The sequence below is a fragment of the Myotis daubentonii genome, chromosome 14 (assembly GCF_963259705.1).
Source record: "Myotis daubentonii chromosome 14, mMyoDau2.1, whole genome shotgun sequence".
Classification (NCBI taxonomy): Eukaryota; Metazoa; Chordata; class Mammalia; order Chiroptera; family Vespertilionidae; genus Myotis; species Myotis daubentonii.
The window spans coordinates 32,774,874-32,797,307 of NC_081853.1; the positions used below are offsets into that span (position 1 = coordinate 32,774,874).

Sequence of the window (22,434 nt, forward strand, 5' to 3'; positions counted from 1 at the left end):
AGTGATGCCCAAGGGCAGGGTGAGTAGAGGCAAGAGGGTGGAGACACAGTGGCAGCAGGAGGGAAAGAGGGGTGTGGGGGGCTCATGCTGCATCTCCCCCTGTCTCCAGCTCTTTCGACGTGTGGCATCGGCTCTGCCTGGAATGGAGAATGTTCAGGAGAAAAGTAAAGAAGGGAGTATCCTTTTTCCTTGACGAGCGATTGAGAGGTGTGCTGGAGAAGCCATTTACCCATCTGGTTATCCTCTTGGTACTTCAGAGCAGTGGATGAGCACTGGCCTTGCCTCCAGCCCAGCTTCCCGCTGATGGATATGGTGTGGGGCTCTGAGCAGGGACGAGGCTGAGCTCCAAGGTCTTTAAGACCCATCCAGCTCGAACCACTTAAGCTGTCACCTCCCAAACAGGGTGGGATACCAGAGGGATGTGCATGGAGTGGTGGGAGGGGCGGGGAGTGAGACATAGTGATGCTGCCCTTATTTACAGTGGACATCGATCTGCTTTTCACGGTGTAAGTAGAGTCGCCACTGCAGGGAGGGCTTCTCTCTTCACGCTCACATATGATTTCAACACGGTTCAGCCTACTCTGCGTACACGAGGCCGCCCCCCAACAGATGCCTCCTCCCGCGTCCTGCCTGCTTCCTCGGCCCAGCCCTGCACAGCCCCTGCGCTCCCCACTGCTCCCAGGACAGGGTCACAGGCCACTCACATGGTCCACCCCACACCACAGGCAACACCAGAAGCTGACATTGAGGTTCAGAGAGATCGTCTGATTTGCCCAGTTAGGAAGAAAGTAGTTATTTATTATCTACTAGAGGCCAAGTGCACGAAATTCGTGCACAAGTAGGGTCCCTAGTGGCTGCTGGCTGGGGCCTCCCTTCGTTCCGCGCTGCTCCCTGGTGGTCAGCGCACGTCATAGTGAGCGATCGAACTCCCGGTCGGTCAAACTCCCGAGGGGACACTGCATATTAGGCTTTTATATATAGATAGATGTACTTGTTTATTTATACTCTGTTACGTTATGAAAAATGTGTATATAGATATATTGGTATGGATATAGATATATTGATATAGATACACACACACACACACACAAGATAAAAATGTATATGTGTGTACACACACACACACACACACGAGAAAATCAGGGCACAGGTAAAATAAAGGTAGGAAAACAAGGACAAGAAAGATGACGTCATACTCAAAATATATGCCATGGCTGAATGGCCAACAAATGGCAAGGAGGGAAACTGATCTTTAGGAGAAGCGTGGCTTTTTCTAGTACAGTCATCCCTCTGTATCTACAGGGGATTGGTCCTAGGATCCCCCCAACCCCCCCACCTCCTGGATATCAAGCTCCACGATGCTCAAGTCCCTGCAATAACATGGCGTAGCACCTGCATATAACCTATGCACATCCTCCCATGTACTTTACATCATCTCCAAACTACTTATAATATCTAATGCAATGTACATGCTATGTGAATAGTTGTTAACTGTATTATTTAGGAACCAATGACAAAAAATAATGTACACGTTCAGTTCAGATGCAAGCGTTGTAGTCTTAACCGCACACGTCAGCAACATTTTTTTCCGGATATTTTTTATTCACAATTAGTTGAATCCACCCACAGATGCAGAGCCTGTGGGCACCCAGGGCCGACTGTGCTGAAAGCCAGAAGAATCTCTCCCATAGTCCTTAAACAGGGGCCACAAAAACATCCCTAGGATGCCAGCAACAGCTCCCATAGCAGGCCTTATACCTCCCACCCCTTCCCCCGACCCCAGTGCAGTCCCACAGCCGGCCTCGGCCCGGGGCCTGGCCAGGCGGAGTCATTCTGTGCGGTGTGGAGGGCCTGGTGCTCCGCTGCGATCGGCCTGGCTTGATAGTTTCCAACCTGCTGAGGGCAGAGGGAACGGCCCGTCTCTGCAGTTTGAACCCACTGCCCCGGTAGTTCTGATGGGTGCCTCTCCAGCCTACAGTCCCGGGCACCGATGAAAGGCTGGAGAGGGGGCCGTGCTGAGGCCCTTCCGCAGGGACGTGGCATCCTCCGAGTCTGAGTGACACACGCTGACCGGAGAGCTTGAGGGGTCCATGCTGCTGCAGCAGACTAGGGCGAGGCCCAAGGCGCCCTGTGCTTCCAGATGTGGGACCCAGGCTCTCTTCCTCCAGTGCACTTTGGGGTGGGCTAGGAAGGGTGGGAGCTGGGGCCCTGCCTCCTCCCTCCCCAGGCCAAGCAGAGTCAGGTGTTTGCGGAGGGAAAGAGGGCTGGGCAGGGCGGCCTCGGGGTGCACAGGGAGGGCGTGAGGCCGGCGGCAGCTTCTCCGAGTCCTCTTCCTTAGCCCAGCCCCCTGCAGTGATCGACATCAAGTTGGACAAACCCCAGGAGCCCCCAGCCAGCGAAGGTGGCTGCTCCTGCTAATGCAGCCTGACCTGAAGGCTTCCTCCGACACTACGCTTGTTGTGTTGCTTCCTATTGGCTAGCTTCCTAAGGGGGGTGGGAAACAAGCTTATCCAGATGGGAGGATTTTTCTTTTCTCTCTGTCTCTAGGAGTAGGGTGGGGTGGGGAGGGAGGCTGGGCATCAGGGATCACGTCACTCTTAACAGCTGTTACTCAAACAACTATTTTTTGGTTTGGTTGTAATATATTGTACTTTATTAAGATTGCCAAAAACGGTTAAAATTTAAAAAAAAAAAATTTAAATCATGTGTATACAACTTTTTGCCAGATAAAAATGTAGTCATTTTTATTTGAAAGATGTGCTTTTTTGTTTTTGTATATTTGTAAACTTACAGAGAACCTTTTCCACACACCTCCTCCTTCCTGTCCTCTTTCAACTCTTCATTGACTCTGCCCTCCTCCCACCCCCCAGCCCAATAAACTAAAACATTAACTGAGCAACCTAATTAGGCTCCAATCCTGGGCCATCCTGCCCTGACCAACCAGGTCCCACCGAACAGGTCCTACCTGGTTAAATCAAACACTGAACAAAGCAGCCTCTGAGGAGGCAGCTCTGACCCTGTCCTTCTTCCGTGGCCAGAATGGGACACCAGGCTTGGCCCGAGCTGACATTAAGGTCTCCTGGACAGCAGGGAGCCCTGCCCCAGGCCCCACTGCAGTTACGTCTGCCCCTCCCTTCCCCTCCCTGAGAAGCCTTGAAGGCGGGGCAGGGCAGGGCACTTGCCACAGGCACCCTTGTGTTCTCTGTGGCCCTCTCAGTGATTGGCAGCAAGAGGTCCCTGGAAGGAAGGATGGGGTGCTGTTGGCAACTGTGGGTCATGTTGATGTGTGGTTGGTTTGTAGACTTGGGGCACCGTGCGTACTTCTGAACATGTTTTAACCACCCGGCCCAGCGTTCAGCACACATATCTGGGCTGAATCTAAGGGCAGAGCAAAGAGACTCATTGTGTGGCCTCAGGGAGTGTTGTCTGCAGAACCACCACCTTGAAGACCCATGTCCTCAGGTCTCGGTTGCTAATACTGTTCAGTGCTGTTTTGGAAAAGCTGACTTCTTGATGTGCTGTGCCCCATTGGCGCGGTGCAGTTGGATGCGCAATCTTTTGCTTGTGTCGTTGCCTGAGAGTAGGGCTGCGGTGGGGTCTCTCTGCCCAGACCTTTGCCATTTTTGACTCATTTCTGCGAAGGGCTAAGTCTGAGCACCTGTAAAATCTCTGAAGAGAACTCTCTCTTCTCACTAAGTGATGTAACCCACTTGGCCTGTATTTCCAAATAGACCCAGACTCACCAGCCCCGAGCCTGAGAAAAAGCCAGGCAGTGAACAGCAACTCTGGCCAAAAAAACAGTAAACCCCGCCCTCCAAGCTGGCGCTGACTTCCTCCAGGCTGCTGTTGGGCATGTCCTAGGTGAGCTAAAGGGCCATCTGGGGTGTGAATTCCCCCACAAAGCAGTGCTCAAACAAGTGATTGCAATGAATCTTGGAACTTCTCAGAAACGCATCCAAAATGGCAGCCAGTAAGGGCAGCGAAACCTGGCAGGACCCACTGCTGTTTGTTCAGTGGGCCTGCCACACATGGTCAGCTAAGGAGATGGAGCGTCAGAGCTGGTCTTTAAAGAGAAATTTATCTTCAGGTGGAGAAAAGAGGGAGCAGAATTCCCGCTGAGCTCCTCTTCCTAAAGGCAAAGACCAACGTACGAACGTAATTCCAGTGTTGTGTGTTTAGTTTTTATATGTGTGTACATAATTATATATAGAGATAGACTTGTGTATACACCTTCCACACACATTCCCACAGAGGTACATGTGCTCAACGTATACTCTTGTTCTTCCTGCTCTCAAGTTGGAACTTGCGTTGTGATAACAGTTTTGAAAATTCAAAAGTACTGCGACGTGTTGAAATAAGAAGTACTTAATATTGTCAAAAAACTTGTGATTGTCTTGCCATCAATAAAATAATTACATAGATGTGTTAAACTACAGGCAAAAATAGCCCGCGGGGATATGTGCACCATTTCTCCTTCTATGTACTTATATGCACGGGTGTGCATGCCTCGTGGGCCAGCACCCCCCACCATGGCACACCCCCAAGTGGTGCTCGTTGGAAGAGTGCTTACTTACCTCGTGAGAATTTACAGGAGCCCATGTTACAGCATCCAGCCTGGGTGGCAGCGAGGGCCATTGCTTGTGGCCTCTGGGACAGCCCCCATTTGCAGGGATCTGCCCTGGGTCTCAGTGGAATGAATGTACGGTGGATTTTTATTTTCTTGGTACTAAAGAGTAGCTTTTCTTAAAACATTCCTGTAAAGAAAAAAAGTAGAAACTCAGTTCCTTTCTCATGTGCACACGTATCCAAGGCACCATGAACTCTGTTCCATCACAGCCTACAGGAGCAGGAAGAGACACAATAAAGACTGATTGCTTTTTTTTTTTTTAATATATTTTATTGATTTTTTTACAGAGAAGAAGGGAGAGGGATAGAGAGCCAGAAACATCGATGAGAGAGATCGATCAGCTGCCTCCTGCACGCCCCCCAGTGGGGATGTGCCCGCAACCAAGGTACATGCCCTTGATCGGAATCGAACCCGGGACCCCTGAGTCCGCAGGCCGATGCTCTAGCCACTGAGCCAAACCGGTTCGGCAAGACTGTTTGCTTTGATGTGGCCTCTGTGAGCCCCGCCTTTCGTAGCAGGTACAATACCCCCTCTTTGGAGTCCAGGCTCTCCCCAGCCCTTTGGGCCTCTGAAGGTGAGGGCAGTTGTTCCATCTTGTCCTCCCATCTTGGTGGTGCCATTCCGTTCCAGGACCCTCCTTTCTCCCCGCATTTCCTGGTGCCTATGAGGGCAGCCAGAGCTCTTGCACAGAAGTGCACTGTTCTTTGGCCCTCATGTTCAGCAGGCAGGTGCCATCACTGTCCTCTTGCTGATAGGTAGGATCTCAACTCAGAGAGTTCAGGCTCAATAATGAAATGACCAGGTTAAGTCTTGGCATTGCCTCGGCATCCCCAGCGACTGACATCTTTGCTGAATCCTGATGGGCTAGTACACGGCAAAGTGGAGGACCCCTTTTGGGAAATGATCTCAGTTTACCAGTAGTTCAGTCCCTCTCCTCCAAGACTAGCCCTGACTTGGGAGATGAGTGGAGTCATCTTCTTTAGGCCCTCTTTTTTTTTTTTTTTCCCTTTGGGGATGTCAAAGAAAAGCTGTCGGTAAAGCTCCTGTTTCGCAGGCACTGAAAAATTGAGCCTAAGACGGAAAAAGCAGATGCATATTGAAATGTGCACGCGACAGAATGAAAGTGATGGGAGCATCTTGAGTGCTAGAGGTGCAGTTGTGTCGTCCAGGGTGAGCTCGCTTGCTGACTGATATAAGCAAGTTTCTTTTGCCAGAGGCCCCCCTGCTCTGACGGTCACCACTCTCTTCCCATCACTGCTCCCTTCCTGTCAGCATCCTCCAAAATTCTGTACTGTTTCCCGGTCCGGTCCGAGGAGCGATGGCCAGGTCAGTTCAAGTGTCTCAGGCAACAGAAACCAGGCTTGCAATGGTGGTAGCTAAGGATGCAGACACATCTTGATGGCGGCCAGTGCTGGAGCCCCTGCCCTCAGGGACCAGATGTGACAACTATGACACCGCTGGCTTCGGTGTCCTGCAGGCAGAGTAGCCTCATTCCTTCACACAGCGAAGGCCGGTGAGGACATCAGAATGTGAGAACAGGCAGCCGAGGACTGTGAGGCGTGTCTGAGCCGCATGAGGGGCAGCTAAGTAGAAGTCTGTCTGTCTGCATCAACCAAGCCGGGTTGTATGCTCACTCGTTTCCAAACTACCTCTTCCCCAAGAATGTGCGGCATTGTCACCCGGCTACAGCGGTGTGAGGCAGAGGTCTCAAACCCTTCCTGTTTCACAGGCAGGAAAACCAAGATAGAGAAGGGTGACTTCCTTAGTCACCCAGCAGGTCGGAAGCAGTCAGAACCAAGATGTTTCCATCTCCATCCGCCACCCACCTGTGTGAACAAACGCGACTGTGTACCTGCACATAAAGGGCTGCTGTGCATGGGTGTTCATCAGACTCTCTACTCTGGTTGGGACGTGAGATTCTCTCCAGTATCTGAGTGAGCCAGGAAAGAATCCACGTACATTTCAGGCTCCTCCACTGCAAAGATGGGCCAGTCCCCAGCTCCACTCTGATGGCTGTGGGCATCCACAGACTAGGGCACCCTTTGAATTTTTGTTTGAACTGTTTAGGTGTTCCAAAACCTTGGGCTCTCAATGTGTGAACTCCCTGGACGCCAGCCCTGTGTGGGTGATGCTGGCGGCAGTGGGGTTTGGGTGCTTCCTTCCAGTGGGAAGTGTCTATACATCAAAAGCCAGTTCCTATCACGGTGTGCATCAACTCCCCCTCACTCTCCTCACCCACCCCAGGAAGGGACTAGCCATGAGGAACATGGAGGGTGGCATTTCCATCTCTTGCTGGCTCAGCAGGCATAAACGGCCACACTGACTTTACATAAAACTGTGTAAAATGTGGAAGATTCAGCATGTTGATCAAACAATAAACTGTCCTAACTCTCAACACAAAGCTTCTTGCCTAATATTTCTAAGTGGTGCAATCATATATGGGGCAGGGGAGGGGTTCTGGGGAGGGTGTGGTATGTGAAAAAGTATTTCTTCAAGTGCATGCTCCACAAAGACTCTCCTATATGTCTGTCCACTACCCAAAGCCCTCTGCTTCTTCCTTCCTTCTCCTCACCTGGGCTCTCCACCAGCTCAGAGGGGGCAAAGGTAGGACACACTCACTTCCATAACCTCCATTCTGCCTAAAGGTTGATGGACAGGGAAACTCCAGGCAGAACTGAGACTCAGTGTCTGTGTCTTCTGTCTTCCCTGCTCCCCACTGGCCAGGGCTAGGGGTGATCAAGGGTGGGTGCAGGGACTGGATCTCTCTTCCTTCTGATGATTTCCAGGAAGTGATGTAGAGGCAAGAATTTAAGGTGAACCATTATCAACCTTTCAGGGGACACCAAGGTGCCACATACCACCTCCGACTTCACCCCACACCTATTACAGAACATTTCTGAGGGCCTTCAGGTCTCAGTCATCTCCAGACTAAAAGACGCCCTGAGGCCAGGAGAGTGGTGGGATCCATCCAAAATCAACATGAAGGCCGTGGTCAGGCATGGAATTGCCCTGACTTGCAAAGGCCAGGAATCCTGAGGCAAGTTCACCAGGTCTCACTCTTCCAAGTTCAACCTCACCCATTATCTTTCCCCTTTCAAGGTTCTGAAGTTTCTGGAACAGTCTCCCACCTGCCACCTTGAAGAAACCATCTCTGATGAGGAGGAACAGGAAAGAGATGTCCCTGCCCAATTAGCCTTCCTTGTACTGGCTGCCAGATGTAAAATGTGAGGCAGAGGTTTGGGGGGATGTGCACAGGCTGGTACGGACTTGATGAAAGGCAGAGTAATGCTGTTCCAAGAATTTGAGGTGAACCGTAAATTCCCCAAGATTACAGTATTCCCGGCAACATGATTTAAGACAGCAAAGGGGGTGCATAATCTGAGAATGGCGTGACACGCAGGACTATCCAAGAACTTCGATAATCCTAATGCTAATCTCTAATTTTTTTAAAAAAGCCTAGCTCAGTTGAAACAAAATGATCTTAAGTCAACACAAGTACCTCACGCTAACAGGACCACAGGGAGACGCTGGCACCCCCGGAGGCACGGAGACGCAACCCACAGGAAGAAGTGGCCGCCCTACCCAGGCTGTACGACTGGCCCCGCGGTGCTCAGGGACCAGCAGAGCCAGTGGAGGTCACGCTGATGAGATGAGGGAAGAGAGGGGAGCCACACAGAAAGGGCGCGTTGTTTTTCACCTTAGAATGGGACTGTAGACCTCGAGAAGCAGGAATTGTGCTGCAGTCACTATTCCTAGAGCCCGGCACAGGCTTGGTGTTTTCTGAATGAACGAATGCCATACAAGGCTCTTGTGAGCAATCAACAATTATAGTTGGAAAGAGAGTAGGATTACGATTACTTTCCTGCACAAAAGCCAGGGTAGTCATCGACTTTCACTATGTGAAGGGTTGAAAGAAGAGCTAAGCATCTTACTATCCTCCAGGGGAGAATGGGCATAAACCAATCGAAGCATTGACAATTCCATACTAAACTCGAGTCTTTTTTTAAAAAGCAGCAACACAACATTCTGGCTGAAGTGATCGTAGTTAAGACAACGGACCATGGCCAAGTGCCTCACGCTCAGCAGGACCACTGGACTCCCAGGAGGCACTGGGACAGAGGCTGTGGGAGAAGGTAAGAGGAAAACCCTAGGGACTCCCCAACAGCATCTGTTGTTGATCAGGAGCCAGGACCCCAGGAAACTGGCAGGCACATGGTATGGAAGGGACCTGGAACCTAATTCCAAGGCCCCGGAACCCTTGCAAAAGGGGCCTGAAAGCAGGGCTAGAATAGAGAACAGCGGGACCGGGGCCTAGACCCCTCGGTCTGTGTACATGTGGGCTCCGTGCCCCTGGAGGATTCCATTCCGGAAGCAGGCAGTGATTACCAATGGAGTGCCCAGGGCTTATTCATCGCAGCTGCCCCTGCTCAGTGTGGCCTCACTGTGGCCTGCACCTCTCCCGTAGCAGGGAAGTCATTCCCATGAGGTGGCTGCTGCCCTGGAGGCAGGTGTCAGTACCCCCCAACACACAGCAGCTCAGGCACTGCTGTTCCCAAGGTGTTTCAAGCCACAAGTGTCTCCACTATGGTGTAGAGTCGTGCCTAGTCTGTCAGTCCCCCTGACCTGACATTCCTCTTGCCACTCTGGCCACACCTGCCTCCCATCTCATGATGGAATAGGTCTGCTTTGGCTGAATGGCTTCGCGGCCAGGAGGATACCACCAAGGTAAAGAACACATTTGTCCTCCCACCAAAACCCCTTCCCAACTCCCATGGACCAGTCTCCATGACCTCATCCTGGCCCAACCCACGAGTATGAAAAGACTGTAGTGGAGGAGGAAGCAGAAGAGGGCCCAGGAAGGGTCTGTACCCCGCTTCTTACTTCACCCTGTCAGAAAAACTAAGCAGGGCTTGTGGCCCAAAGCACTTCAAAACAAACACGCTAAAGGCACACTCCCGGTCAGATCACTCAGAGGATGCTCCCAGGGGCATGTGAAGTATGTCGATTCCTGAGGCCACACCTGATCTGCTATCACACTGAATGTTTCGGAGCAGGGTCCTCAGGTCGGCTGTTCAACATGCATCACAGAGAATTCTCAGGCACACACATCAGAGAATCACTGAGACAGAAGTTGCCTTCTTCGGACAACCTTCTTTAGGCCGTGAGTAAAATTCACCATTGCTCCCCTTCTGCAATCAGTTTTGGTGTTATGCTTCCTCCAATAAAGTAAAACCCTTTATTAACCAGAGAGAAAACAAATCTGAGAGAACCCAGGCCTCTTCACAGCAGCACCAAGCCACTGATTTGTACCCACATGAGCATCTACTACGATGATGCAAACACGTCACATTTATCACATTCCTCTCTGATTTCTGGTCCACTGTTCTTACCTACTTCCTTAAGTTACTACTTGGGGAGTAAGGAAAGGGCACGGCTAGCAGTACAAAGGACAGGAAGGACACCAGGAGCAATGAGGCTTTCAGAAAGAACTCTGCCAGGGTCAAGGTCCAACGCCGTCTTGTCTCAGCTTGCATTTATTTCATACACGAGCAGCAGGTGTGACACAGAGTCTGGGGCAGGGGAGCTGGAGTACCCTCATTCAGAGCTAGAGTGTGTACACGGGGACCACACTCACTGGGACGCTGTCAGCTCCATTTGCTTTCATTCTTTGACTCTCCCTGATCCCTCCAGGCCAGGTTAGGTGCTCCTGCTGCGTGCTCCCAGAGCACCCTAGACCTCTCCTGTTACGGCTCTTACCACACTGTTCTGGGGTTAGCTCCTCACATATTCACGCCACCCTTGTTTCCTTTTAGGCGATAGTGGGGCTGGGCCCTAGGTGTGTGAAGCAAGGATAGGAGAGTTTGTCCAGTATATACTGCAATCTTTAGGCCCTGGAAACTTAGTTAGGCCTAAATCTAATACACACTCCCATCTGTATTCACTATACCATGCTACTTAATCGCTTTGAGCTAAACAGGCTGTTTTATTTACCAAGAAATGTATTAATAATTTATAAAATCCATACATTTAAGAAGACAGCAAATAATCACTTTGAAAAGGCCATTTTTCTTAACGTAAGTGAAATGCACATTAAAAATCCAGAAAACGTTTTTCATTTTGCATTTGTTCCACGGCATTCTAGCTAAGAGTACACAACAGGAGCTGATCAAACAGCACATGAAGATAGATCAGGAGCCTTCAGCCACCCAGAAAGCAGAAGGGCTTCTAAATCTCCATATACTCCCCGTTAGGGGAAACCACTAGACCCTTGGCATTTGGCAAAATAGCACTTACAGTTCTATCACTTGGGAATGATTAATTCCAAGGGTTCGTCACGTTTTGGAAACTTAAATGCTATGAGGGTGGAGTGTGGACAAGTCACTGAGCTGATGAAGAACAGACCCACTGTCAACACAGCCTTGCTGTTTTATATCTGTCTCCACATGTCGGGAGACCATATTGTAATTGTACATACAAATCTGAGAGTTCAAAAGGACTAAATGATATACTGTCCATGAACCTCAAGGGTAATTGGAAATTAACTGGTTCCATACACAGAGGTTTGTTTCCAGAAAAAAGGGACCAAAGCACAAGATTCTTAACTTTTCAGATGGTAACCATGGTCTCATGATCTTCTCTACGTGGAGTTTGCTTGTCATGGTCACAAAGACGAACATCAAGCATACACTAACGGGATATCACGTACACTTTAACAAAGGGAAGGCACACGAGTCAATAAAAGTGACAAGTTTGAAAGCAATAAGGGGAACTGGACTTTTAAAGAAAACTCCAGGCTGGAATTCTACAATAACTTGTTTCCAGAACAAGGAAATGTTTCTAACTACACCCTTTTCCAAAACTGTCCGTCACCACATGCACATTCACAGCTGGGTGTCTGAGTTCGCCCCTCAGGCGATCTTAGCCAGCCACTTCTCCAAGTCCTGGATGTCAGCAGAGCTGGCGTCCCCTCTTCCACCCTTGGCACTACACTCCACGAACTCCACTTTGAGGGGCAACTGCGAGAATTCAAATTCTTTGCCTTTCTTTCCCAGCTGAGCAGGGGCTGCGCTGGAACTGTCCAGTGTGCTGGGGGCCGCAGAGCGGGTGACTCGTAAAGTGTTGCTGTGAGGCAAAACGAAAAAAAGTCAGGAAGCAAAGAGTTTAATTTTTAATATCACAAGTAAAGGCCTTTAGGAAATCAAGATACTTCCTAAATATTTCAGCACTCATTTAGATACTTAGTCATAAAACTGCCAATGATGCTATCATGACTGTTGAATAACCCTGTGCATTTATAAATCACTCTCCTGGATAAAAAGGTGAGATGGGGTCCAACCTTACATGCTAGATGACAGCAGTAAAGGGCCCAGGTCACACCAGCCTCCTTTCAGCCCAGTGCCCCATCCACCAGGCTCTCCTGCATGATGCCATTTTTAAATACAAGGTGTCCCCCCTCCCAAAAATGTATACACAAGCTTTGAATTAATTATAAATGCAATGTTTATTAAAATACATTTCATTTTCAAAATTGAGCTATCAGCTGCTAAAGTGTGTATACAACTTTTTGGGATACCCTGTATGTATTTTTTAAATATATGCTCTAAGTGTTATAAAAAAAATGTAAGTTTCTGAAATTTAAGTGTGGGTAGATATGGTAATTATATTTATCTTTAGTCTTTTGGATATAGAGCTTAGACATCCACAAAATCCAGATTCTCATATCCTATTTGGGCACAATTACTATTCTTCAACCTATTTAACCATTAAAACCCTCACAATTTAAATCGCCTTACTGCCACCTGCTGGCCCTAATAAACAGTGCATAAACAATGCTCATGGGTCTACTCCCACCCTTTCTGCTATCTAAATGCTTTATTTTCTACTTTCTTACAAAATAAAGCATTTCTTGCTGATGTAACATTGCATGAACATTCTTGAAGAATCCACAGGAAAAACTAAACACTACCTTGTTTAGAAAGACACACATACCTATGGAAAAAGTATTTAAAAAACAAATACAAAATCAAAATATTACCTACCTCTTGAGGAAAAAAGGGAAAAGCATTTGGGAAGAGCACATAGGGCCTATAGCTTTTGGGAAGGAGGACCTAAGCAAGGTGGTGGGTTAATGGATATTCATTTTAATATTCTTTAAACTCATATATGTGTTATATATTTTCCTTTGTATATAAGATATTTTATAATAAAAAACTTAAAAGGAAAAACCCCAAAACATTATATGTATTCAGCTCTTGCCATAATGCCATGTAAACATAATAAACCTTGTTATTCAGAAGACTAAAATGATTCAAAGATGACAGAGCCTAATTCTCACTAACACAGGATTAAACTAAAATTAGACTCCTACTTTAACTGATGCTAGCCATTACAATTTTTTAACATTTTACTTCGTTACAATACAGCATTTCCTTCTGGGTTGTTTTCTATGGCTCTTTCAAGTGAAAAGCAAATGGACTAAGGAAAGTCTTTCCGTGTTTTAAATATGGAAAGACTTGGGACTATACTGTTAGAAAAAGAATATACAAATAACATATTATTTTTTTCCTAAAGATAATTTCCAACAATTACAACAGAATATTTAGATACACCAATCATCTACTTGTTTCAACCTCAGTAACCTAATGATAAACAATATGTAGTCTCAGGAGAGTGAGCAGGAAGAGTATGGGAAGAGATGATGAACATGCAATTTTAGAAGGAAGAGAAGTTTGAAAGCAGCAAGACAAAAGTCAATTGTCACAAACAAGGAAAAACCCCATAAGACTAAAACCTTGCAGGTCAGTAGAGAGTGGGATGATATATTCAAAATGCTGAAAGAAAATAACTGTCAACCAAGAATATTATACCCAGCATAGCTGCCATTCAGATATTAACCAAGAGAACTTATTCATACTTACAGTTCTTTCTCAAGCTGTTGCTGAATTAACTTTGCTGATTTTGCCATTGTAATGTCTGTAAAGAAACGAGGACACTATTATAGCTTAAACCAAAAGGGTCTTTTCCCAAGACTTCTTGTATATATGGGAAATTCCTATTTCAACCTCACACATACTCTTTTCTTTATATCCTCACCCAAGGATATTTTTCCATTGATTTTTAGAGAGAGTGGAGGGGAGGGAAAGAGGAGGAGGAGGAGGAGGAAGAGAGAGAGAGAGAGAGAGAGAGAGAGAGAGAGAGAGATTGATTAGTAGCTGCCCACACAGGCTGGGGATTGAACCTGCAACATAGGTACATGCCCTTGACCAGAAATTGAACCCGCAACCCTTTGATACACAAGCCAACACTCCAACCACTGAACCAGGGCCACATGTACCTTTTTTTAAAAACAAACAGCTTTTTATCACTAGTAGCTTCCTTATCAAAGTAAGCTTTACATTTGGATGTATAAGTTTTCCTATAATACAAATATATTAAGCTGGTGACTCTAAAATTGACTAGCTCTTTCATGAAAGTTTTCCATACCTTACCGATCTTTTAATTCAACATATATATATAATTCCCGCCAATGTAACAAAAATAAAACCTTACCCATTTTATGATTTTTAACAAGAGTCTTCACTCCAACAGAAACATCCTGTCATATAAAAGTAAACTAAGCATATTGCCAACTGATATTAAAATGGTATGTTACAGCATCAAGTGCACATTGGTAAGAAACAAGCACTGGTTGCCCTAACTGGTTTGGCTCAGTGGATAGAGCATTGGCCTGTGGACTGAAGGGTCCCAGGTTCGATTCCGGTCAAGGGCATGTACCTTGGTTGCAGGCACATCCCCAGTTGGGGGTGTGCGGGAGGCAGCTGATCGATGTTTCTCTCTCATCGATGTTTCTAACTCTCTATCCCTCTCCCTTCCTCTCTGTAAAAAAATCAATAAAATATATTAAAAAAAAAAAAAAGAGAGAGAGAGAGAAGCACTGGTTTGGCACACAGCTGAAGCCAAATAAATATTACACCCCTTGTTATACTGAATAGGAGAAATAAAGAGAAGGTCAGGTAATGATCCTAAGACTGATTCCTGATTTGGCATTGTTAGATTACCTGATCACTTGTTAGAAATGCATTGGGGCTCTTCATAGAATCAGATTTTCAGATTTGAAAGAGGCCTAAAGATCAACTAGTCTATCTTATTTTAGAAGTAATGAAACTGAAGCCTAGTTTTATTGGGTGTGACTAAAAAGGTTTTAATCGTTACCAGGTTAAAGAAAACCTTCTGCAAACTCCCCTTGATGAAATACAGTAGATGATAAACTTGTTTGAAAGGAGAGATTCTACTTGTCCCTCCACAGTTGAGTATCTGACATGACATATTGTCAATCTGATGAAATTAACTAGGTAAAGTAAAATGACTTACAATTTTAAAAAAGCAAAACACCGTATCAAAGAAACAATGATTATAGTCACTCCTTTGTCATGCCTTAAAGTAACATGATAATATTAATAAAAATGCAAGAGTATAAATAAATTTTAAGAATTAATATCCTTCAATTTATAGCTCATTAGCAATTATCTCTCCTCATGAATAACTTAGGTAACTATATTAATTCTTAGTAGCAATCCCAGGAAAACCTCAATTATTATCGCCAGAAAATGTGATGGCACCTTGCTTATTGCAGGCAATTAAGAATGATGGTGCGTTCTTCAGACTCATGCTGTCAACGAGGACTTGATACAGAAACTCAGCCACATCCTTCACCTCTCGCTGGAAGGCTGCACTATCCACAACAAACACAACAGCCCTGGAGGGGGAAAAATGAAAAACTGGCATGTCAGCATTCAACAGCATTTAATATTAAAAAATTATATCCTTAATTTTTCTTTAAGAGAAATTCCATCCCAACAATAGAATTTTATACTCTGAAATTTATGGCATGAATGCGTATACTAGAAAAGAAGACAAACCTAACATCAATAAACTAAGCTACTACCTTAGGAAGCTTGAAAAATTAAGACAAATCACATCTAAAATAAGCAGGAGAAAATAAATAATGAAAGTTACAGCAGAAATCAATGAAATTGATAACCGGAAATCAATAGAGAATACCAACAAACCCAAAAGCTGGTTCTCTGAAAAAATAATCAACAATAAAATTGCAGTGAAAATACTCTGTATAACACTATAATGGTGAATACATGTCATTATACATTTGTTCAAATCTGAAGTCTATATAACATCAAAAGTGATTCTTAATGTAATATATAGACTCTGAGTGATTATGATATGTCAACATAGGTTCATCATTTGGAACAACTGAATCAATCTGGTGGAGGATGTTGACAACAGGGGAGGCTATCCATGTGTGGGGACAGGGATATATGGGAAATCTCTATGCCTTCTGTTTACATTTTGCTGTGAACCTAAAACTGCTCTAAAAAAATTGGTTTTTAAAATCACACCAACAGTCTCATCTGTACTAGATTGCTCATCCGCACCATCTTGTGGCCAAGGAAGCAATAAAATGTAAGTCAAACATCTTCAAAAAATAAGTAAAAAAACAACTACCTCATTCCATCAAACTTAAGATTCCATCAATTAAAAGACATTATTATTTCAGGTACAACTAAGAAAGAAAAAATACTGCAAATTATAACTATGATGCCATCAACTGTAAGTAGCATTTGAATTTGATATTTAAAATGTGTCTTAAAAATCAGTGAAATCTAGTATATTAATTTTCCTCTTGAGTTTTTATCAGAGTTAGAAACTAAGTAAGAATAAGCATCTTAAACTGTAGCACAAGAATTTTAGGAAATAAGAGTTAGTAACATTAGAACAATACTAAAATATGAAAATACAGATCTGTACTTTTGAGGTATTAATTTTAGGTAATTTAAAAATATATAATGTTGGATTTTAATAACTTCTAGGATTCCACTTACCTTTAAGATTCTTCTTTCAGATTTTAATAGTTCTATGCATTATTAAATTTGTCCCCAGAGTAACTGAATACTTTATTAACGTGATGATAAGGGTTAACACTTTATGAGCACTCTTGAGAAACAGGTCAAATGTTACCTCACATAATCCTCAAAATCCTAGTGAAGGTAGGCTTGCAACCCAGAACTGGCTGACCCCAGGGTCCATGCTCTTTCCACTCCAGGATACCAGATGCTTCCCAAATACTATCAGAGCAAACATGTTTTGACATACAGATTTCAGGCAAGCCCATTCCACTTCCTACTCACCGGGCTGAAGCCTTAAACCGCTCTAAGAACTGAAGTCTCAAGCTCTCGTGGCCAGGGAGGTCAATCAAGGTCAGGTTAGTGCCCTATGGATGGCAGCAATAACATTAAATTAATGTTTTGGTCCTGATTCACATTCACAACATAAACCTTTCATATCAGATTTCAGGTACCAGAATAGTGCCCAATTAATTAATAAAAAAAATGTTCACTCTAATTAATCAATGAATCAAATGTTCACCAAGCATCTTCTATTTATAAATCATCAGTCAAGGAACACTGAGCAAAAACAGATATGGTCCCTGCTCTAACAGGCCTTATGATCAGAAAGATCAACACAATGTAAAATTACATATACGTAAATGTGAAATTACAACTCTGATACATGGTCTGAGGGTACATGAGAAAACCTGGCCCTGTCTGGGGGAGTCAGGGAAGTGTGGTCCATCTGAGGCTGGGGAAATACACTAGAATAAATAATAGCAAAACTAAATAATATAACTCTCTATATGTTACCATATAGCATGTTACCATTACAGGGACCCCCAATTTTTATAACAAAACATTCTTTTACATTTCCACCATAATTTAATTTTAAATATGTCTACCAGACACACCATTTGTTCTCTGTCAATATTTTGTGTCAATTCTTGATGCAGATGACAATCATTGAAACAGGGAGGACTGTGCCCTACTGAGCAGACTCATTAAGCACCATTTAAGTGCTATTCATTCCAGGCCTTCATCCTTGAGCTCAGGTTCAATGTAGATGTGACAATGCTCAAAGGCAAGACTCTCAGATACAGCTCTGGCACACGTATCGTCAGACCCATGAATCATTTCTCAGATACCTTATCCATAGCCATCCTTAACCATTGTTTAGCAGGAGGGAGTCAGTATCACTCAGATTTGACATAAATATAGCTGGACTTATTATGACCTGTCACTTAGTCTGTGCAGTCTTTTATGGACAAAAATATGATGTGTATTTTTTTTTTTAAATACAGGTAAGAGTCTAAGGATCTCAGGTTGGGACCCACTACCACATTTCATAATCAGCACAGCAGCAAGCACTATTAAATAATCCAGAGATGCATTACTATCCTGATGGAGAGACTAGAACTAACACATAAGGGGGTAAGAGAAACAGTAAAAAAAGAAGGGAGGAATTTCTACATATTTAATAGAAATATGTAAGTTTCAGGTGTAATGTTAAGCTTTCTGAAAACCACCTTAAAGAAGTAAAAAGAAATAGGTAATATTAATAATATATATTATTTAATCCAACATACAAGGTGGGGAAAATACAATCTACACTAATAAAAGACAAAGATGCTAATTGACCATACCTTTGCTACACCCATCAGCCAATCAGAAGAATATGCAAATTAACCCAATGAAGATGGCCATTAAATTTGTATACTGCAGGTGGGGCAGGGCAACACCATCCACTGCCCACCCCACTGCAGGATCGGGCCTGCCATCTGCCACCCGGGGAGCGGGCCTAAGCCAGCAGGTGGTTATCTCCCAAGGGGTCCCAGACTGTGAGAGGGCACAGGTCGGGCTGAGGGACAACCATCCCCCCCCCCCCCCGCCAGCGCACAAATTTTTGTGCACCAGGCCTTTAGTTAATAAATAATAATACAAGAATAAACTCTTTCACGTACTCACAACTGTAAAACTACTTTTGCCCCACCCTCTATTTCAAATATTATCCTTTTAACATATAATGTTAAAAAATCAAAACATTAATGTATTTTACATTCTTTTACTCATTCCAAGTCTTCAATGTCTGGTGTGTATTTTACATTTATAGCACCGTTCCCTTTGGACTAGTCACATTTCAGGTGCTCAATAGTCACAAGTGGCCAGTGATGACTCTAATGGAAAGTATAGGTCCTAAGGCATACCCTGGAATGCCCTTTATTTATTTATTTATTTATTTATTTATTTAAATATATTTTTTATAGATTTTTTACAGAGAGGAAGGGAGAGGGATAGAGAGTTAGAAACATCAATCAGCTGCCTCCTGCACACTCCCTACTGGGGATGTGCCTGCAACCAAGGTACATGCCCTTGACCGGAATCGAACCCGGGACTCTTCAGTCCCCAGGCCGACGCTCTATCCAGTGAGCCAAACCAGCCAGGGCTGGAATACCCCACTTTAAAAAACCTGGTACAAGTGCCCCAAGAATTAAAGATCTCCCAAACCTGAAATTTCAAAATTTGAATATTAGGAGTTTAAAAAGTACTTGGCCAAAAAGAATGTCATTGTTGAAAAGAGCAAAAATATCTCTAAGACATTTAAAAGGACGTCTCTTGATTTTGCTTACAATGTTTAATTCTGGAAGCACCAGAAAAGCAGAAGGAACACAAGAAGAGAAGGTCTCTAAGATCACCTTTTTTTTAAATTCTCCCCTGAGGATATTTTTTTCATTGATTTTTTTTCTTTTAACAGAGAGTAGAAGGGAAGGGTGGAGAAAGGGAGGGAGGGAGGGAGAGCAGGAGACAGAGAGAGAAAGAGAAACAGAGATGTGAGAGACACATTGATTGGTTGCCTCCTGCATGCACCCTGACCCAGAGTATGTGCCATTGACTGGGAATCAAACCATCAACCCATGGATCTAAGGGTCAACACTCTAACCACTGAGCATGCTGGCCAGGGCTAAGATCACCATTTTAATTCATCCATCTATACAGTGGGGCCTTGACTTACGAGTTTAATTCGTTCCATGACGGAGCTCGTAACTCAAATTACTCGTATGTCAAATCAATTTTCACCATTAGAATGAATTGAATGCTGGGCTAATGTTGTGGCGTTCACTGTGACGTTCGCTGTGCCAACTAGCGGTGGGGTATCTGAAGCTGGCTCATAACCCGAATTTTAGCTCGCAACTCAAAGCAAAAAATTGGCCGAGAGACTGCTCGTATCTCGAAAAACTCGTTAGTCGGGACACTCGTAAGTCAAGGCCCCACTATATATCTATCTCTCCAATCAGCCACCCAAACTTCCTTCTACTCACTCACCAAATACTTACTAAGCATTATAACTGACTTGATAGTCACTATTGACATCATAGAGCTACATAGGTATGTGAAAAGTCTTTCTCATGACTCCTTACTGGTATTTTTTGAAATATACTCATGTATACTCTTTAAGATATCCACTGCAACACTGTATGTAAAGCAAAAGATTATAACAAACTAAATGTCTGTTAACAGGGCTCTTATTAAATAAGAACTAAATTGTATGGTACAGCCAAAAAATTAAAGGACATACAGATATGTTTGTATATGCATAGACCACCTGAAAGGGTACACAGGAAATGGGAAGTTATTACCTCTAAGGAGAAGACTCAGTAGTAGGGACAGGAAAGGCAAAATTACTTTTCACCAAAGATCCTTATTAACATTTTGAATTTTTGCACCATATACAAGTATTACATAGTCAAAACATAAATGAAAAGAGAAAGGCTTGATGCTCACCTTTAAGACACAGAAACAAAAACTAATGAAATGTGATGTAACATCAGGGGACATGAGGTACAGCACAGGAGAGGGGCATGATTAAATCTGTTGCCTGGATGGTCAAGACCAGAATTTGTCACATGGATTATATTTACCCATAACAATAAGCTACACCCTTAGACTAATTTATGTTAGTAATGTCCCTTCCTGGCACATCATAGTGAAGTAAAATGGTTGACTCCCAACATTCTAGGAACTGCTTACCCTGGAATTGTTGACTCTGTATGCAGCAGAGCTGTCAGTGATGGAAGTCTGAGTGTCTCTGTAAAGGCCCGTTAACAACTGTAAAAAAAATAATAACATGGGTGAGATCAGCGTAAACATGTAAATAGCAAACTTTAAGAGAGTAATTTTGTTCTAACGCTCCTACATGGTCAAATAAATGAGTGTTGCTTGCAAAAGGTGAAAAGAACCATGCTGGTTTTTTTTCCCCTATACTTGTAGAAAAAAAAAATCTAATGTATTGCAAACTTTATTCCCTTCTACCCAACTGAGAGGGGTGGGGAAATCCATGCTTTTTTCAAATAAGAGTTTCAAATGGTTAGTGGCCAAATTTACCACCTGTCCGTACACATTTTTAATTACTAAAATACTTAAAGAGTATATTTCTTTATTGGAAGGAAAATCTTTTATACCCTCAAAAGGAAGAATAATGAGAACATCTCTGCTACTCTCCGTAGCAAAAAACAAGCAAAAATACTAAACAGATTACAAAGATTATCTGTGAAAAGAAACCTAACGAGCCCAACGACAAAGAATCTCCCTTTTAAAATTTTTCTTTGACAAGCTATCAGGAGAGTATACTGTACAATGGATTATACACCATATACAGATCAATGTCTTCTATCTTTCCAGGAGTTCTGGCATCCTTAGCCATAGCATGAAAGTGGTTACATAAAACCTTTAAATGGGATAAGGACTAAATATCAGTATTTGGTAAGCACAAGAAAATAGAAATGGTAAAAAAAAAAAAAAAAAAAAATCCAGTTCATGAGTTTTCTGGAGTCTTCTTGTCCTTCCAAGTGCGTCAAGAATCAACTCCCCAATTTATCAGCATCAGTTTCTTCTCCAAAATAAATCATGACCTGACAGAAATAACGGGAATCCCTAAATTCTCCTATCAGGTTTGCGAGAGATGTAAACCAAAGCATTTACTCTGACAAAGAGCAATGTCTTCCCGGAGTCACACAGGCCAACGAGAAGAACGGCTCTCTGACTGCTCCTTCTGCTGCGGATGAACTTCCACAGCACTGTGGGGAGAGAGGAGAAGAACCAAGGTTAGGCCTTATCGGCAACAGTGTGTGTGTACGGTTGGGGTGAGGAAATTAACAGAAGTCTGCAACAGAACGCCGCAATTACTAGTATAGGAAACTTACTTTTACTGTTATTGTTGTTACAGACCCCACTGGGTACCGGCCACTATCCAACATCAACTTTTGTGTGCACCCCCTGCACCCCGACAGTGGACTCTCTAAGTGCAATGTAGTCTAATAAATTCTGTATCCCCAGCGCCTTGCAGGCAAAAACACGCGACGCTCAAACTTGAAGTGGAGGCCCTGTGAGCCTTGGCAGTAAACGCAATATAAGGGGTAACACCCCCTCAGGCTGAACAGGGGCTGAAGAAGAGTAATGCGTTCCCCGGGGACTAGGACATCCCTTCCGGGGTCGCGAGGGTTCCCCTTTAACTCAGCGTTGCTCCCCCTGCTTCGGGGAGGAGGACAGTGTGTCCTCAGGGGTGAGTCTCCCTCTATAGACGTCCCCCAGGTGCCTTCTCCGCCCGGCATCCTCCCAGTCCAAGCCCGGACTCCCCGCCCTGCACCCTCCATAAGCACCGCCGCCCCTTTACCCAGCGTCAGCAGCACCGCGAGAAGCGCCACCACGACTGACAGCAGCGTCGGGTCCCTCTGCTGCAGCTCCTGCCGCAAGGAGTCCAGGTAGGGCTGGAAGGCGCCCCCGACACCACCACCACCACCATCATTCCCCATTCGCCGGGAGTCCGCGGAAGCCATGCTGAGAAGCGTGCGTGGTCCGCGGCGCCGCAAATGCAACGTGTCCCTGCGCTCTGCGCAGACGTATGAA

At 44.6% G+C, this 22,434-nt stretch overlaps 3 protein-coding genes across 5 annotated transcripts in view; 1 reads left to right on the plus strand and 2 right to left on the minus strand.

The window, feature by feature from the left end:
• The window catches only part of LOC132215545 (serotransferrin-like), a 114,239-nt gene that overhangs the window by 63,398 nt on the left and 28,407 nt on the right, over nucleotides 1–22,434 (minus strand). The window lies entirely within an intron of this gene.
• The window catches only part of RAB6B (RAB6B, member RAS oncogene family), a 68,653-nt gene that overhangs the window by 43,532 nt on the left and 2,687 nt on the right, over nucleotides 1–22,434 (plus strand). The window contains exons 7-8 of one of the 2 annotated variants that reach the window (XM_059663907.1): nucleotides 110–176; nucleotides 2,354–4,883. The exons of the other annotated variant lie outside the window; for it this stretch is intronic. Of the exons in view, the coding sequence (XP_059519890.1) occupies nucleotides 110–176; nucleotides 2,354–2,418 (132 nt within the window). The 3' untranslated portion in view covers nucleotides 2,419–4,883. Of the gene's footprint in view, nucleotides 1–109; nucleotides 177–2,353; nucleotides 4,884–22,434 lie in introns of those variants that run through there. 2 annotated transcript variants of the gene reach the window in all.
• Nucleotides 10,587–22,405, minus strand: SRPRB (SRP receptor subunit beta). Its single transcript, XM_059663906.1, has 7 exons — nucleotides 22,202–22,405; nucleotides 21,511–21,605; nucleotides 20,560–20,637; nucleotides 16,831–16,913; nucleotides 15,247–15,383; nucleotides 13,546–13,600; nucleotides 10,587–11,749 (listed from the first exon to the last, which is right to left on the minus strand). Exons 1-7 carry the CDS (start codon nucleotides 22,362–22,364, stop codon nucleotides 11,536–11,538), a joined length of 825 nt encoding a protein of 274 aa, XP_059519889.1. The 5' UTR covers nucleotides 22,365–22,405; the 3' UTR covers nucleotides 10,587–11,535.

What these genes read in the sequence shown, in the direction of transcription:
- SRPRB (XM_059663906.1), bottom strand. Translation starts at nt 22,364, where the DNA reads ATGGCTTCCGCGGACTCCCGGCGAATGGGGAATGATGGTGGTGGTGGT. An exon ending in CGCGGTGCTGCTGACGCTGG is followed by an intron (nt 21,606 to 22,201) that starts GTAAAGGGGCGG and finishes CTCTCCCCACAG; the next exon opens with TGCTGTGGAAGTTCATCCGC. An exon ending in AATTGCCTGCAATAAGCAAG is followed by an intron (nt 13,601 to 15,246) that starts GTGCCATCACAT and finishes GTTTCTTTACAG; the next exon opens with ACATTACAATGGCAAAATCA.